General features: G+C 36.4%; 1 protein-coding gene across 7 annotated transcripts in view; it reads left to right on the top strand.

The window, feature by feature from the left end:
• LOC106170072 (hepatocyte nuclear factor 4-gamma) overlaps nt 1–6315 on the top strand; it is a 42444-nt gene extending 36129 nt beyond the window's left edge. For all 7 annotated transcript variants that reach the window (XM_013549803.3, XM_013549798.3, XM_013549799.3 and 4 more), the window contains exons 7-9: nt 692–822; nt 1262–1637; nt 2012–6315. In XM_013549803.3, coding sequence (XP_013405257.2) covers nt 692–822; nt 1262–1637; nt 2012–2036 — 532 coding nt within the window. In that variant the 3' untranslated portion in view covers nt 2037–6315. The remainder of the gene's footprint in view (nt 1–691; nt 823–1261; nt 1638–2011) is intronic.
• Nucleotides 6316–19070: the final 12755 nt, after the last annotated feature.

Here is a 19070-nt window from a genome sequence, read left to right as displayed (position 1 = left end):
TATTATACTATGTAATAGATAGCATAATTATACTATGTAATAGATGGCATAATTATACTATGTAATAAACTAAACTATTATACTATGTAATAGATAGCATTATTAAACTATGTAATAAACTAAACTATTATACTATGTTATAGATAGCAATATTTATAAGGGCTGCCCTGATATGCCATGTTATCTGCGGTCTCTCTTTTGTTACTTTGCTTTAAGCCATTAAGCTGTAAGCTATTACAAGCAGAGAACAAAAAATCTGAATTATTAATTAATAATAAGTTCAGGTGGAGGAAAAAATTATTAGTCAGTTTTGTCAGTTGAAATGCTGCACAGCCGTGGGTTAAGTGTGGGTTGATTTTCCTGACCTAACACACATTTTCTTACCCTAATATATACAAATAATCAGCATCGTGTTTATCAACTAATTTCTTGGAAAAAGCGAAGTTGATTATATAACTTTTTGCTGTGAGCATAGGAGGTCTCTGTATTTTATAAATTTCTATGGTTTCTGACATATTGCACTGGATTTTCACTGATAAAAGATTTCTCCATTACTGATATCTGTCATCTAAGTAATATGCTGATATTAAACATTCAAGGCTTGAATATTAATACACCGCATCTGTGTTTTCACTTAAGATGGCATCATTCATGACACCTTGATCAACATATGTTTTCTATGTCTGTCCAGATTTGGCGAGATCCTGCTAATGCTGCCTCCCCTGCAGAGCATCACCTGGCAGATGATAGAGCAGATCCAGTTTGCCAAACTGTTTGGGATGGCCAAGATCGACAACCTGTTACAGGAGATGTTGCTAGGAGGTGAGCGTCTGCAGTGCGCTTGTACTGTGCCTGTCCTCTTCCCCGATGATTGGCGATGATTTGATAGATGTGAGAAATTGAGGTGTTTCAGATTATAGGAATAACATGTAGAATCAATAGAGTATGAGGTCAATAGAGTATGAGGTCGAAGTGATTAATGTGGTATTGCCTGATTGCACTGAATAGCCTCCAAAATTGTTTTTAAATGATTAATTGCTGTCATTATTTGGTCACTTTTGCCCTTAACTAGTAGTAGCCATAATCTAAAAGAAATCTTATGTAAAGGCTACTGAAATTGAGAGATAACAAAAAAGCGAAGTGATTTCCTCATAAATTGAGAGAGATATGAAATAATAATTTCCTACCAGTTAATCATTAATTTAGTGAAAAACAAATGCTTGAGTGGTCCCACATCAGTACAAACCCATTTTTATTTTAGGTGCAACCGAGGGTGCCCAGACCCTGGCTACCCCTACCTCCATGTCCCCCCCTCCTTTGGTCCCCCTGTCTCAGGACCACTTGTCCAACGGGCACCAAATGCCCAACGAGCACATTCCAACTGACCACATGCACAGTATGAATGAGAGTGGTGGGTGCGCGGGGGGCGTCCAAGATCCCAACACAACCTCCATGCCAGTCACGCTTACCTCCGATCAGCAGCAGGACGTTCTGGGCGTGTACGCCGATCAGACGCCATTGCCTAATTATAATGAGCACTCCACGCCGCAGACCTCCCCCACCATGCCTTCCGTCTCTGAGTCCTTCAAGTTCCCACCATCCTCTTCCAGGGCACATTCCTACAAGAGGGAGAGTAGGTCAGGATCTGTGTTGTTACCTGAATATTCTAGTATAGCTTTGTAGATCATAGGTTTGATTTTTCTGTTGAAATTGATAATTTGATAATGAATTTTGCATCTTTCAAACACAACTAATATATACAGTAGCAAATTATGGACATATATTTAGGGAAAGATTGCTTTTAACAACTCTGTAATTCAAAACCCATGTAGGCTGTAAGCCATTGGCTAGTCACATTTTAGCCAATGGGTTTAAAAAGATAATCTGTGTAGAATATTACTTTATATTGCACAAAGCAATCTTAACAAACTTATCTTTGGTCTTTACCTTTAGTAAATGACCTTGACCCCCCTTTATAACCTTGACCTCAATTTCAAGGTTTTTATTACAGGACAGGTGCAGGGAGCTGGAACTGAGGAGGGAGCAAGTCAACATGTCCCGACAGTTCCCATGGCAACACCCTCTAGTGTACATCCAGCTGTCTCTTAGACGGAATCCTTGCTAAATAAAGAAATCCAAGGACTAGGAGAGAGAGGATTGTTTTTAATCACCTTGAAGCCATATCAGCCAATTTTCCTGATGATTGGATGAAACCTGGGTTAACATCAGTACATCTGTCTTGATTTTATCGTTATTTCGAGCAAAAGGAAATAACAGGCCTAGGATTGTCATCTACTTAACTTTAAAATATGAGCACAACATGCACAAATATTTATGGACCTTAATATATTCCTGGTAGTTTTTATTAATGATGTACAGGTGCACTGTATAGTATGATATTTTATGAATATTCATATGACTGGGTGGTCCATATGCATGTATATATATTTGATGCATGTGCCATGAGAAGAAGACCAACATAATATAATGTTGTCTGTTTCTTACACCAAGTGGCAAAATTGAAAATGCTAAATTTGACAATGTCAGAGACAAGTTCTCAGTTAGATGCAAACAATGCTGACAGGAAGGAGCCCTGCTTGAGGTTGTGAATTTGATGTGGCCATTATTTATGGCACCTGTCATTTTTGAAAAACCAAATAAACCAAAACCATTGATGATTTATGAAATGGTGTAGTGACAGCCAAGAGTGTGTTATGATCACATGAAGTGGAGGGAGAATGCACAGATATACCTGTGCAATGTTGAAGGTTTTTCTGATAAAAAGGGTGCATGGTAAATCTGTGAGAAGCTGTATATTGAATTGCTTATCTAATTATCTAGATAGAATAGACACACACTCACACACTGAAGTATTGGCATTAAGTATAACTGTAGTGAAGTATTTTTTAAAAATCATTTGTTTGTTATATAGTTAACATTTTATACTGAGAAAGAAGCATTAATGTTAAACTTGATCTCACAGTATGTTTGTAGATATGTGCAGAAGAGAGAAGTTATAATACAATAATATGATATAATAGCCATATTCATTTTATGCCATAATAGTATATATTAGTGTTCATAAGTCTCTCTCTCTCTCTCTCTCTCTCTCTCTCTCTCTCTCTCTCTCTCTCTCTCTCATTGTTCATATTTCATATCAAGCTTTAACTAGTCAGCAACAAACAATGCAAAAGACCATGTCTGCCTGTATAAGTAGAAATCATATAACTGTGTATGATAGGATACTCTTTTTTAAGTACAGAACAGTGAAATTATACTACAAAATATATATATATATTGCATTTTCATGCGTGATGACATGTTGCAGTGGGTGCTAATGGCAATGATGTCAGATGGTTAAAATTCCAAACCCAGTTTTTACTGTGGCCTCCAGAGTCTACCCACGTTTTGTTGTTGTGGGCTTCAGAATGATGTCACATTTCCGCTGAGTCAAGATTTAATAGAAAGAAAGGTAGTGGGTTGTAAATTGGCAGCGTGACCAATGAACAATGAATTACCACAAGTTTACATAAAGGCGAAAAAGGAGGTGAGGTGCTTAAGGATGAGCATGGGTGCTGAAGTTGATGAAAGTTTCAAGCCAGCCAATGGAGAAGTCCGAGTGAACTAGTTGCCGTTTATGAGGCCATACTTCAACACTGAAGCACTTCTTGATTTTCTGTTTAAGAATGCTTGCAGCAAACTGGCCATGCAGACATTGTTTAAAGGTGCATTTTAAAACACAAATGTCAGTTAAATGTCAAATACTGTTTGACAGAAAGTATACCAATTAGCAAACTCTCTGATAATTGTGCTGTGCCACCTTTTAATTGTCACCCTTCCACGCCCTCACAGCCCCCTAGCCAGACATAGTTAAAGTACACTAAATCATTCAAGCTCTAGTGATTAATGAATTCCAGAAATTCAATTTCCTGGAATGTCCCTGTATACAAAACAATGCTGAGTGAATGATAAACAGTGTCTCTATGTCAGTGGTGCTCTGCTAAAGATATTCATTCACTTTAACATCTGTGGGTGGCTTAACAGGGGCAAATTCAGAGTATCATGAAAGTTGGAGAGGGGATTGATCTGTCATTTTCTCCAGCCCTATTCCCACACTTAATCTGATAAGATTTTACTTGTAAAGTAAAAGTTATAATTTAGGGCATTCTACAAAATAGAAGCACCGAAGCATGCTGCTGTGTTGCCTTTTGTGCCCCGTCTTCTTTAGGAAAGATTTTGTATCTGGAAGGGTAGGAGCAGGAGAAGCAGAACTGACCTGTGTCAGGTTCAGCTCCATGTCTGTATGCACCAAAAGTTGAGTTAGAAATGTGAAAACTGATGGTCATTTTATAATTTGGTTGTGGACTTCGTGTATGCACTATACATAGTGATTCTTCACTGCATGGTCATAGAAAAGAGTACATGAATGTGTTGGTGTCTTTTGAAACATATTATATGGTTATCATATCCAGATTATTTATATTTTTTAAGAATCCTATAACTGTATCATATTCATTAATTCGCCTGCAGGGTGGCATAGATTTTTTTAATTGGTGATATGTGACAAATTTAAAATCAAATTAAGATAAATGCACAGTTAATCTAGCTGCAGGATGAATCGTTATTCTTTAAGGCCATTATTTAAGTTAGTACTGTAAGCATGACTTGTACTGTTACTTACATCTTGTTTGTTTTGGTTGATTTTCCTGAAAATCAAATAATTGTCTCCTTGTATAAATTGCCTTGCATGTTTAATTATTACAACTTTTTTTGAAAATGTGCATGTTTTAGCATCAGGATAGTCTCTTTTTTTTTAAACCATTTTTCCATTTAGAAATATATACAAATTACATTGTATACGTCAAATAGGTCCTTAAAATGAATAATGGCAATTTCCTTCTCCTTGCATCATATGTGATATTAACAAATTGTGCTTTTTTAAAAAGATCTTCCTGATGCTATGAATCAAATAGTCCAGAAATGCTTTGAAAAAGAAAAAAAGTCAGTGGGAAGAGTGGCACAATAAGGTACTGTTCACAGTGAATTTTGTTGACATCCATGCCCCTCCTTGGATTGAGAAGACTACAGAAAAGCTGGTGATTATACGAGTACCTTGGCAACAAGAGTAGACATGTAACTCTGTTAATCTGATTGCATTCAGCGAGAGTCCCCATGGAGTTAGTGCACACTAGCCAGGTGGACAAAATGCATTGTGAACGGTTCCTAAGAATGACTCCGTGCCTTTTCCATGCTATGCATACTATCATTTGTTACAGCGCGACTAAATTAGAGAGTTATAAAAGTGCGAGTCATTAGTTTTATCACCAGGTGTCACCAGTGTGGTCCCCCCAGCTGGCAGCAAAAGCAACAACTCAATGCAAACTATTTTGATGGTGGCCATCGCGTCACTTATTTTACAGAAAATGTACATAAGTATGTGAAATGTATGATTAATGTGTATCTTAGGTATCTATATACTTAGTTTTTATTAGGGAGCAATTGTGAATTATTAGTAGATTTTTTTAAAAGATGATTTCTATTGAAACTTCCCTTGTTGGATCACTTTTAACTGCTATGCAGGGGATAATTATTACTATGTTTTCCATGATAACTTACATGAATACCAGTCAGCCACATTTTGTTTTAGTATTTTAGGTCCCAGAGAGCAATACTTCAGTCTGACTATGGCAGAGTGCTGCTTCTTCATACAAATATCCACAAAGTCATGGCATTGTTTATATTAAAAGTGGTATTTGATACTTCTAATTAGGTTATAGGGGCATCTTGGTTACCCTGGCTCAGATATTGAAAAGATATTTTTGAAGACATTTAAAAGTAATAATGTTCTTGTTAGGTGTGTTATTCAATATAATGGAAGTCTTTGTTTGGTCTTAGCTCATGGCGGAGCAAAGTGAAATTTGTTTTAAGAAGTGCATGTAATTGTTGAGTTTTTGTGTGTATAAATTTGATATCCCATGAGATCCAATGACCCATAATCTTCCACTGTATTTTCACAGTGAAAATTGTCGAAAGAGTTGCGTATATTGTCTGTTAGAGTGTAAAAACATGATTTTTTTTTTCTGCAAGGTCATAAGCATTAGTGTTATATACAACATAACACCCCTTGGTAGTTTGTGGACCAGTCGTTACTGTGACCTCTGTCAAGGTCATTGGTCAGTACAGTGACCTCTGTCAAGGTCATTGCTCAGTATAGGGGTTATTCAATATAGTGATCACATGTGCCAAAATACAGATCGCATTGCATTGAAGCTTTGTATATAGCGCACGTATAGATGAATAAATTAATACAGAAAATCTGCTGGTTGTGTGTTCAATTGATATAAAGCTAGCTTATATAAAAGTGAACTGAAAATAAATAATATTCGGGTCTGTAGGCAGCAATTTCAAAGGGGGGGGGGGGTCATTTTCTGAAAACACGTAATTTTCCTCTTATTTGACACAACTTTAGCAATGACCTAAGACCTGGATTAAATTTTGAATCGAGTGGACTTTTTCCGGCCAATTTCCGTCAGTTTCGATCCCTCCGACAACCCCCCCCCCCTCTCCCACGGGCCTGAATATGCATTGAATGTCCACGATGCAATTTTTTCTTGTTCCGAGATATAGAACAGTTTCATGAGCTATGACAATGACTGTTCCCTGATTGCATTGGCTTCCTACTACTAGTAAAGAGAACACCTTAAATCTTTCCTCTGCCCTTTCTCTCTGCAGTTCTCTCACTTAAAGGTACATATGAACCGAGCATCGGTGGAACGTGGATTCCCAGTGACATATATAAACCACTTTTACCAGTTTCTTATACGACTCAAATAAATTCAACATGCCAAGGGATAAACTGAATAAATCACTGGTTCAACCATAAACAGCTTTAGACTGTTCCTTTCTTTAAATGTTTGGTCAGATATTTAACTTACTTCCGTGACCTACTTTTCTGCCCCATTGATATACGGCATAGAATGCTAGCAGAAAAAAACATTCAAATATCATTTTTGTGTAAAATTAAACAATGCCTTTTGGTTAGTTATACTTCTTGAAACTGTATGCTGGCATTTGGTTGGCTTTTGTGGCAAAAAAATTACTTCACATGCATCTTTAACCGTAGCCAGTAGACTGCATAGCTTGAAGGGTTTTCTGTACTCAACTAAAATTCACACATTATTTTTCTTGATTATTTTTCCGTTTTTCTTACTTGCGTGGTTAATTTATGATAAAAATGTGACCACTGTACGATCTGAAGACCAACTGTGACGTATCCAAAAAGGCGTTTTACTCTTATAATTAGTTCGCTAGAAGATTGAACTAGAACACAACTGTTGTCAGCTACAAAGTACTGAGAATATACAAGGGTCGGAGCGCAAACTAATGGCATGTTCATCGCATGAAATTTTCCTAATTTTCCTGGGAATTTCAGCAAGTATCCTCCCATTAACCAAGGAATGTCCTACCTAAGATAGGTGAGATAATTACGATATGTACGTCCGTTTCCGATTTCTATATTTCTTTTTTTTTTACCGCCATGAGCGAAACCAGTCACAATTTAACTTGGACCTTTAAAAAACGGGTTTATGAAATCTAATCCTGTGAATGGCCTCTTTGCAACCCCACAAATTGAAATGTGTGCACTATTTCTTTGGAAATTATATTTTAAATGTAGATGTTTCAGGCGCACACATTAATGTTAAATGTCATTTGTCAACACTATTCAGTGTTTATCATTAATCTGCTTCATTTCTTTTAGTATTGGGACTTTCAATAAATGCGGCCGTCATCGGCCAAATATCGAACATCACACTGGGGTTTGTTACATTATCTGCATATCGTTATATTCAAATTAGCTTAGATCAAGGAGACATGAAGTTGTTTGCTATAATTAGATATAATGCTTCTTGTGTACCTTTTTCTTCATGTCGGTAGAATCGAAGTGATGATTAATAGAATTATTCTCTACTTAGACGTTAAATAATATCAGTCGTGTTGGACTGATGTTATTTAGTCCCTAAGTAAAGAATAATTCTGTTTTACCATCCTATCTAGAAATCACGAAAAAAAACTCTTTCATAATAGCAGGTAAAGGTGATTTTAATCTATGGGAAAATATCCAAAGCATCGAGGATGAAGTCTGAAATACATGTTGGTGACTGGCAGATAACTGAACTTAATTTATAAAAATAATGACAATTGATAAACAATGATTCATGCAGCTAATATATATATATATATATATATATATATATATATATATATATATATATATATATATATATATATATATGTGTGTGAAACTTGATGATTCATCAATATATTAGAAGGCAAATTAAATAAAAAATCACAGTTAAAACGAGAAACAGAGTTACAGTAAAAACTATTAAAAACCCTTGTCGCTTGATGAGAATTGATACAGCTTAAAGCAGGGGACAGAAGTCATTCGTTGTGGTCTATACCTTGCCATTTCTATTCCCTCGGTATCAGTGTTCTCAATTTATGGTAAATCACAATCAATTATCTTGCTACAAGTGTTGGCAGTGATCTCCAGTTTCCATCTTGCCTTCTCAGTTGACCCCTGTGCCATGCTAAACAGCTCCAATCAGTTGCTAATATGATATCTGCAGTCGGCGGCAGAATTTACTTAGAGACACATTTGAATAACAATTGAGATTGGAAACCGCAATTATGAAAGGAAAAAAAAACGAGAAAACAAGATTGCTGTTGGATTCAAATCGATTTCCGAAATCGGTCCCAAAGGACCCAAATGTTGAGAATCTCAAACGTTTCGTAACTATTCCACTGTAAGGTCAACTTTACAGTGAGGGAAAGCTTAGGTTTACAAGGAAAATTTTGCTAATTGAAATTGAGGACGTATGACGAATAGATGTATGGGGAAAGGTTTCTTTAAGAATTTTGTAATTGGGGAATATGGGACTTACAGAAATCCCAAAGAAACCTCTCGTGTCAACGCTGTATTGTATTGAAATTTCTCCTTGAATTGCTGGAAGGGAAGTCAAGGGTGTCAGATGATAAGTGCAGGTTAGGGTTAGTCGGAGTATAAGGGTTAGTAGGGGAGACTGGGGCTAGTTGGACCCCGGGGTAAGTTGCCCCCCCTCCATCAATTTATGACAAAGTAACTATGGGGTAAAAGAATTTATCACATCATTTTGTAAAGTGACCGTATCCAATAGTGAGTCCAAATGAAATAATTTAGCATCTTAAAGTAATTTTATTAAAGAGACTTGATGGGGGGCCAACTTACGCCGGGGTCCAACTAGCCCCGGTCTCCCCTACATGGGACGAATGTCACCTATACAAAACAATGGGGAACGGACTACGGTTCCTAGTGGACTACCATTCCTGTCACACCGGGCGATCAAAATGCTGTTAAGTAACGGTTTCGTGAACGACCATAACTTTCGATCTATGAAAGGTTTCGTTTATAGGCGTTTTTATGAAAAACCAACAATCCATGAGCTGTAATTAAGAAACTAAATAAATGCTTTTAGAGAGGCCATCTAATCCAGAAACGGTAGCTTGCATAATGATGCAAGAAAATGGCGTGACTTGGTACATGTAATTGGCAGGTTGCGCATTTTGTAATTATGCATGTGCGTCAGCCCTACCGCACTTCAAATATGTGCGATGTCACCAAAATGACAGTTTTAATATTATAGAACCCGAGAAATTCCCCATGAAGAGAAATATAGCAATACGCAGACTGCATGACACAAGAACTGGTCGCCATCTGAGGATCTCAAAAACTTGTGTTCGAAGACCACTTCCAGACATGCTGTCTTGATATGGGACGTGCAAGAAGAGCAACAACACTAAGAGAAACATTCCATAAGGAAATTGCCCGAATTGCACGCTGTTGGTGCAGTCAGTATCAACAGAATTCGTCCATTTCCAAACTAGAGAGCTCTTTGGTGAAAGTTATTGGACCCGTGCAATAGCGCTGTTGTGTATAGAAAAAACTGCACGCACTCATACACAGTATATATACTTAAATGCCAATCTTTTTATACATGGACATGTTTGCTTGACTGGTACAATAAAAGTACAGTGCCTCTTCACATTTCTACTATATTAGTCCATGAGCCAGACCCCTGATTTTCAGCCATTGGTACCAAAAAAGGGCCAAATTCTCATAGTGATTTTTAGTAAGGCCTATGTCTCTAGTGCCCAAATATGTGTGATAGCCTTCTCATACTGGTAGCTTTTTGTGTGCTATCACACCTTATATAACCCCACCCCTGCAGCAGCAAGGACTTTTTCTAGATGGGGGTAGGGGAGAGAAAATGCTTACTATATCTATGTGGTAACAGGTATATCAATAAATTGTATATCTTTATGGAGGCAAGGGATGGGACAATTTATTTCAAAAGTCATGAATGCATGACAATTAGTCAAGGGTCATTGATAATGGGTCAAAGGTCACAAGAGGTCATTTTTGGGGATTTTTCATAAATTAAAGCCAAAAAGTTTTTTAAAATCATTATTTAAGTAAGAATATGGTATTTGGTGAATGATTTGTAAAGATGGTATAGTCTTATGCTTATGAGCAAAGTTTGGAGCCTCAGCTGTCTTATTTCAGAAAATTATGTAAAAGAATGTGAACCTAATGACCAAAATATGCCATCTCTGAGAGTGGGGGTAGGGGAAAGAAAATCCTTGCTACATCAATATGGTTAGAGATATATCAATGCATTATATATTCTTATGGAGGTAAGGGATGGGACAATTAATTTCATAAATCATTTATGCATGAAAGTAAGTCAAGGGTCATTGATAATGGGTCAAAGGTCACAAGAGGTCATATTTTATGGATTTTTTATAAATTAAAACCAAAATCTTTTAAAAAATATTGTTTAGAGAAAGAAATTGGTATTTGGTGAATGATTTGTAGACACGGTATAGTTAAACACTCATGAAAAAAATTTGGAGCCTCAACTGTTTTATTTAAAAAAATTATGTAACTAGTTAAATGTGAACCTTACGGTCATAATTTCCCCTCTTTGCTAGTTGGGGTAGGGGAGAGAAAATGCTCGCTACATTAATATGGTGAAAGATATATCAATGCATTATATATCCTTATGGAGGAAAGGGATGGGACAATTAATTTCTAAAATTATTTATGCATGGCAATAAGTCAAGGGTCATTGATAATGGGTCAGAGGTCACAAGAGGTCAAATTTATGGATTTTTCATAAATTTAAACCAAATTCTTTAAAAAATATTGTTTGAAAAAGAAATTGGTATTTGGTGAATGACTTATATTTATGGTATAGCATCATACTCATGTAAAAAACTTTGGAGGCTCAACAGTTTTATTTTAGAAAATTATGTAACTAGTTGAGTGTAGCCTAACAGTCAAAATTTGCCAACTTTGTAAGTGGGGGTAGGAGAGAGAAAGTGCTCATCATTTGAAGGCAGTAGAAGATACAGCAACAAAATGCACATATTTATGCAGCTTTGGGAAAGGACATTTCATTTTTTTTTTATTAAGACATGTAAACAAAGTCATGCTTCATTAGAAATAGGTCAATAGTGTCAGCTGAGGCCAAACTTCAGCAACAATTTAAGCTTTTTCATAAATATGAACTTAAACACCATTAAAAGAGAACATTTTCGATTATAGAAATACTTTTGGGTATAACTAGATGCTGTGTGACTATTAAAGACTAGTTCATCGAGTCCGAGGCCCCTTCTTAATTCTTAGATTTTTTTATTTGCATATTATATAACTTCAATTCAAAATGGAAGTGAAAACTTTCTATCATAAGGAGCCAGGAAGTGAAATTTTACTTTCATTCAATTTGGAAGAAGTAAGATACAAAGCTATTGTACCATAGCCTGTATCCAAAAGATGTTCATCAAGTTTACTTTTTTAAAGAGGGCACATTACCATGCATTAATGGGTCAGTGGTTGGTCAATGGCCACCCACATTCACTTTACAGCATAAAAATCTAAGCAATATCTGAAAATTTTAACATTTAGATGAAAACGTTTGGATGATTTAATGGTGATACATATTTGTTATTTGCAAAACATATTTAGGGAAATAACTAAAATTTTATTTAATTAAAGCATATAAAATTTTGAAATTTGTATGACTATATATAACAACCTGTATAATCAAAATTATGCTGTTCAACATCAGACTGTATCTGAGGTCCAGCAGTTAAAAGTGCCTGTCAATTCAGAGTACACAATGGATAGTTTTCCATCTAAGCAAAATGTAAAAATTGAAAGAACAGTTATTTCCAAAATAGCAATGCATGTTATGTAAGTCACTGTGTAAGTGAAAACATTGATTTGAAATAAGTAAAAAGTATAAAATCTTATCAGAAACTTAAACTTCTACAAGCAGTTTGGTTTCCACATTCTTTTTTCCAACTAATACATGAACTTTAATTGGCAGATTTAGACGTCAAAACTTCTGTTACAGTATACACAGTAAGAAAGTGAATGTATTTCAAATCGGTTTAAAAAAGATTATTATAACAATAATTATTACCAGTATACTAGTACCCAAGTACTGACTGGGCTGGCTCATGGATAAAACATTTTATCGAACTGATGGATGACTTTTAATTACTACATATAATAGCTAAATTAGAATGTTCAACCAAATAATTGATAAATTTGACAAAACACATATAAACAATCAACATGATAATGTTTTATGTGCCATGAAGCCTACTTCAATCTTTGATCAGCCTATGGTGTACATGCATGGATAAATTCATATCACGGAGCAGGGTCAATGCCGACAAATGATCTGCCTTCTTTCCACTTATTATTTAGTTCCTCTGCCATCCTATAAATCCTGTAAATATTTGTTAGTGAACATGTGTGTAGTATTTGCAACCCGCCCTCCTCAAAAGATCAATAATAATAAATTAAATTATGACAATGTGCAAATTGATGCATTTCAAAGGACAATAAACATGCTTCTGTTTGACCTTAAATGCCACCTAGCCATAAATTTGTTGCCATTCTGAAGAAATTTTGAGTATAATGTGTATGTGCCCCCTTAATAAAATTTTGACAATTTGGTGTAAGTTTAGAAATTTTACAGAATAACAGAATAGTATAATAGAATAGAATAATAGAATAGCCTATTGTGGACTTCACTACATTTTCTCTCAGGACTACCACACATTCAGAACACAAACTACCCATCTTGAATCTGCAGATCTTGAATATAGATATATATATATAGAAAGAAGAAGAATATCTGCGAAATGTTCGATTTCATGAAAAGACTGGGCAATATTTTGATACAGGTCTTTCAAAATATTAATTTCAACTAAATGGTACTTAAATTCCCTTGTTGTGGCATTGGTGGCATGGTTACAGGCATGAGGTGATTCAATTTTTAGGGTTTAAGAGAGAATGAGGCTGAAGGAATTCTCATATCTGCTCTTCATACCGGATACAGTCTGAATTTGTTTCTCTTTATCTCCTCCTGAGATCAGAATGAAGCAGGCTTAAATTTTTGTCATTTTCAATGGACTATCTCATTATGATGAAACATTTTAAAATATTTCAAAAATATAATCAAAAGACAAAGGTATGTTTCTGAATGCTAGTATTAAAAACAATACCTATTTCCCTTGATTATTGAAACAAAATAAACAGTGTTTGTAGGGGTTTTTTTAGGAAAAGTAACCAAATGTGAATAAAATGTATGAAAAATGGGTATATACAGTCTCAAATTTTAATGCATTAGTCATAAATAATTATATAATATCAAGTTATCCCTAAATATAATACATTTAAACCCAAAAATAATATTTAAATGGTGTTAAGGTTTATATTTATAAGAAAGCTTAAAATTCGACCTGGGCTAACCTTTCGACCTTTTTCTTATGAGGCATGACTTTCTCTACACATGTCTTAATAAAGAAATTAAGGTCCTCTTCCAAAGCTGCATAAATATGTGCATTTTGTTGCTGTACCTTTTACTGCCTTCAAATGATGAGCACTTTCTCTCTCCTACCCCCACTTACAAAGTTGGCAAATTTTGACTGTTAGGCTACACTCAACTAGTTACATAATTTTCTAAAATAAAACTGTTGAGCCTCCAAAGTTTTTTACATGAGTATGATGCTATACCATAAATATAAATCATTCACCAAATACCAATTTCTTTTTCAAACAATATTTTTTTAAGAATTTGGTTTAAATTTATGAAAAATCCATAAAATTTGACCTCTTGTGACCTCTGACCCATTATCAATGACCCTTGACTTATTGCCATGCATAAATAATTTTAGAAATTAATTGTCCCATCCCTTTCCTCCATAAAGATATATAATGCATTGATATATCTTTCACCATATTAATGTAGTGAGCATTTTCTCTCCCCTACCCCAACTTGCAAAGAGGGGAAATTATGACCTAGTTACATAATTTTTTTAAATAAAACAGTTGAGGCTCCAAATTTTTTTTATGAGTGTTTAACTATACCATGTCTACAAATCATTCACCAAATACCAATTTCTTTCTCTAAACAATATTTTTTAAAAGATTTTGGTTTTAATTTATAAAAAATCCATAAAATATGACCTCTTGTGACCTTTGACCCATTATCAATGACCCTTGACTTACTGTCATGCATAAATGATTTATGAAATTAATTGTCCCATCCCTTACCTCCATAAGAATATATAATGCATTGATATATCTCTAACCATATTGATGTAGCAAGGATTTTCTTTCCCCTACCCCCACTTTCAGAGATGGCATATTTTGGTCATTAGGTTCACATTCTTTTACATAATTTTCTGAAATAAGACAGCTGAGGCTCCAAACTTTGCTCATAAGCATAAGACTATACCATCTTTACAAATCATTCACCAAATACCATATTCTTACTTAAATAATGATTTAAAAAAAACTTTTTGGCTTTAATTTATGAAAAATCCCCAAAAATGACCTCTTGTGACCTTTGACCCATTATCAATGACCCTTGACTAATTGTCATGCATTCATGACTTTTGAAAAAAATTGTCCCATCCCTTGCCTCCATAAGGATATACAATTTATTGATATACCTGTTACCACATAGATATAGTAAGTATTTTCTCTCCCCTACCCCCATCTAGAAAAAGTCCTTGCTGCTGCAGGGGTGGGGTTATATAAGGTGTGATAGCACACAAAAAGCTACCAGTATGAGAAGGCTATCACACATATTTGGGCACTAGAGACATAGGCCTTACTAAAAATCACTATGAGAATTTGGCCCTTTTTTGGTACCAAAAAAATGTCTGGCTCATGGACTATATAGGCAATAAAATGCTCAAAGTTTTTAGAACCGCAAGGAATTTAGATATCTAAAAGATGAAACGTACCCCGTCTTTAATTTTGGAATGGTTTCGGCTGACCTAACTGATTGTAAGTCCAAACCAAAGTGAGTGTATGGAGAAAGTACGCCTAACGTTTCATATTGTGGCATTTTGCAGTGTAATCCTTTGACAAAAAAAAAAAAAAAAAAAAAAAAAAATATCACGGGCGTGTCTCTAACATACATGTAACTATTTAGCGCGAACACGCATGCGCAGCCTTTGTTCTATTACACCCATATCGAGAGAGACGCCGAGTTGAATACCCTGAACTCGACTGCGGTACGGGTGGTTTCCCCCGAAACACGATATGTCTGTTTCAACACGAATATTGTTGCAGCGTGAAACTGAATTAGTTGTTGATTGCTTCTTTTGTATTTCATATGTGAATAGTTATTGCAAACATATTGTCACGTTAATTGTGACAGAATGGGTTTCGCAATAATCTTGACCGTGTTTATGCAATGACACAACCCAGAAGGTCGCTCTTTATTAATTCTTTGTGTAACACAGGTGAAAATCGCTGTGAGGACAGGGTACTTACCAACTCTAAGTCGGTTTTATGTAGGATGCTTGGTATTCTCATGGGCGCTGCTCGTGATAGGTGAAAACATGAAACTGGTGCAGCCTTTGTCTTCTTCAAAGGTGTGAGGAGTTTTTCCATGATTAATAAAGGCAAATCAACACGTTAAGTCTCTCTCTCCCTCTCTCCCCACCTTCTCTCTCCCTCTGCCTCTCTCTATCTCTTTCATGATCAGTGGATGAGTTTGTAAACGTGACATCAAAGCCATCTTCACCTCATATATAGGGCGAAGAAACCCCCAAAGATAAACCAAGCTGACCAGTTGTGCCTCTCCCAAAATATAGCCAGGAAGCTCAATAGTCGCCAGCGCCAAAACTTTGTAAATATTTTAGCCATCCTTGTTCCTCCTCTGAACGATCCAATTTGGGGGGGGGGGGATGGGGGGATGGGGTTGAACTCCAATACAAGGCATTGCAACCATTCAGTCACTATTCTGTCTCAACAGCAGACCAATGAGCGTTGTTTGGGCAACCTTTGACGACTGCCGGGTTATCTGAAGTACTTGGGTATATTCTGACATTTTTATAATATTTTTCAGTTCTATTCCTGTCAGCCAATCAAGCACATCTCCAAAAATGAAGGAATAAACTATCAACTTCTTTTGCATGGTACCATCTTACAAGGTCAACATGAACTGGTAATGAATCGGGTGGGCAGTTTTGTCCGAATGAAAATGATGGGCAGGAGTGGAAGACCCATAAGCCAGGTGGGTCTGCATCTGGCTGACACAACACAGCAGGTACAATGTAACAATTAGATGAGCTATATCCCTGATGAGCCAGTCGCGGCAGTCTATTCCATAGGTGGCAGAAAAAAATTGAGAACACAGCGGAAGCAGAAAGGGAGGCAGAAAGGGGACAGATGCGTCGCCATGGTGGCTCAAAGTTGGCATGGGGACACTGCGGGTCACTATCACCATCCTGCAATCAGGCCCGTATCCGGAGGGGGGGTGGGATTTGAACGGACCTCCATTTTTGCCGGAATAAGGTCTGCTCCAGGTAAAAATTGATCTGAGTAGACGAAGGTCTTGAGGGTTCATGGTAAAAAGCCCACCTTTTCAGAAAAAGACCCCCCCCCCCGGCTAGGGGCCCGATGGGTCTGGCAATGGACGCTGATAGTCCGCCAAGGGAGGCAGAATTGCGGGCAGGCACAATGAAGGCAGTAGCGCCGCACAGTTTCACAGTATAATTGCATTTATTACGTACCAACCATTGAGCATCCATTCTACAACCACGGGTATGCTTCTGCCACCATTCTGTCTCCCTTGAGCCACCTGTAAGCGACCAACCTCCTCTGGGACCTTTGTGCGACGCATGAACATTCCTGCCCGATCTCTCTGACCATTGTGTTTCCTTTGAGCCTCCAGCGTCCCCTGCCTATTTTAATGACACACAAAGGAGGTAACAGGATTGCCTCCTTGTGTAAAGAAACGAGGGGGGGGTGTGTGAAAAACCATTAATTAATATGACAGAAAACGTAACTATCAAGTTTCGCTATTACCGTGAGTGTAGCTAATATGTATGGCTTGAAGTGCTTTTACCTCAAACACAATAATTAATTGAAGTTTGGTAATTGCGGGTACCAAACGTTAACTTATTGACAAGATCCGGAAGGTTTTTGTAAGTGCTCATTTCCCAGAATTAATTAAAGTTCAAGCGGTTTCCTATCTGATTGTAGGCGCTACCATGAAATTTAAATGTGAAATGTTTAAGCTGTTTGATACGTTTGGAATTTTCTTATCCGGTGAGATAACCCGGAAATAAGACTTGTCAAGTCTTATAATGATGCTGTCACATCAAAATACACCGTGGTAAAGTCTCTAAATGTTGCCGACTATCTCTCTCACCTGAACAGCTAGCGGCTGTTTTGACGGCCTTGTAATCACGAAATGACTACTACAGTCTGGCAACTATTTCATTAATGATGATAATAATAATAGTAACACATTGAAATATATAGTTTAATAAAGATAAATAGGAATCAAAGATTTGTTAAACTGACGTCTTTTTTTTTTTTTTTTGTTAACTTTTTACATTAAACTGGAGCATTAAAACATACATCATGAAAGAGAGCCTATTCAGAACAGATAATCTGCGGACTAACTGAGTCGCCGACTAAATATGGCTGACTCCACTTAAAAAGCGATGCCGCTAATTTCATGATGGTCGCCCCGCCTCCAACCGCGCCATTAAACGGATTAAATCTCTGCTCCGGGGTTTAATTGCTAGGCCCGTGCAGCCACGGTGCGTGTCAGGGGCGGATTGAGGCCATCTTCTGGGTCTTCCAGAAGAAGGTCAGATTTTCAAGTTTACATTGACAGATACCTGATTTTTTCCGTCAGAAGACAGTCAAAAATAGAGGAAGGATCAACAAAGATAATTTGGAAGACTGTTAGATAATATCTCTGGATCCAACCTTGCGTGTGAAGGCGGGGAGACATATGTTCTGAATGCGCTCTGATTTATCATTTATTACCTAAGGATAAATTGTTGGCAAATGAGGGAGAGAAGGAAATGGCATTTAAAAATCTTGGGTCTTAGAAATGATGATAAGATGTTCTATGGCGTCAGTACCAGATATTGTGAAAGGAAATCACGTATTAGATGTGTCAAATTGGTTTCTTGGCAGGTACCTGTGAGAGGGATTAAAGGCTTAATCTAATCTGGGATAGAAGAAACGTTTCCTCTGTCCTTGCTCTAATTATATGAACAAGGGATGTATAATCTTAGACATCCTCAAAGAGATTTATTATCTTAAATGCGCAAAGTATTTTTAGAAGCTAGGAATCAGCTTACACATTTATTCAAACACGACTTTGTACTGATTTTAAAAACAAATATTTGAACATTTCCTGTCGCCAAAACACCAACAACTTAATAATACATGTAGTGGTAGTGCTGTCGTCACCACGTTAATTTGAATTATCATCATAAAGTCATTAAGTCTCTTAATCTAATTGTGATGGAAAACAAGTCAAAAATTGCGGTTAGAATAGTTTATATAATATTTAGTATATTTAGTACTTTGATTCAAGGCCTCTACTACAGTGCCACCTGCGTATCATTGTAGTGTTTAGTTGTATAATGAACGCGGACTTTTTCACGGATGTATTGGATCAGGCCCTGAT

This window comes from Lingula anatina, chromosome 4 (genome assembly GCF_051362555.1).
Source record: "Lingula anatina isolate TDL-2025a chromosome 4, LinAna3.0, whole genome shotgun sequence".
In the NCBI taxonomy this organism is placed as follows: Eukaryota; Metazoa; Brachiopoda; class Lingulata; order Lingulida; family Lingulidae; genus Lingula; species Lingula anatina.
Note: the sequence above shows the minus strand (reverse complement) of the source record. Positions and strands in the feature narration are given on the sequence as shown.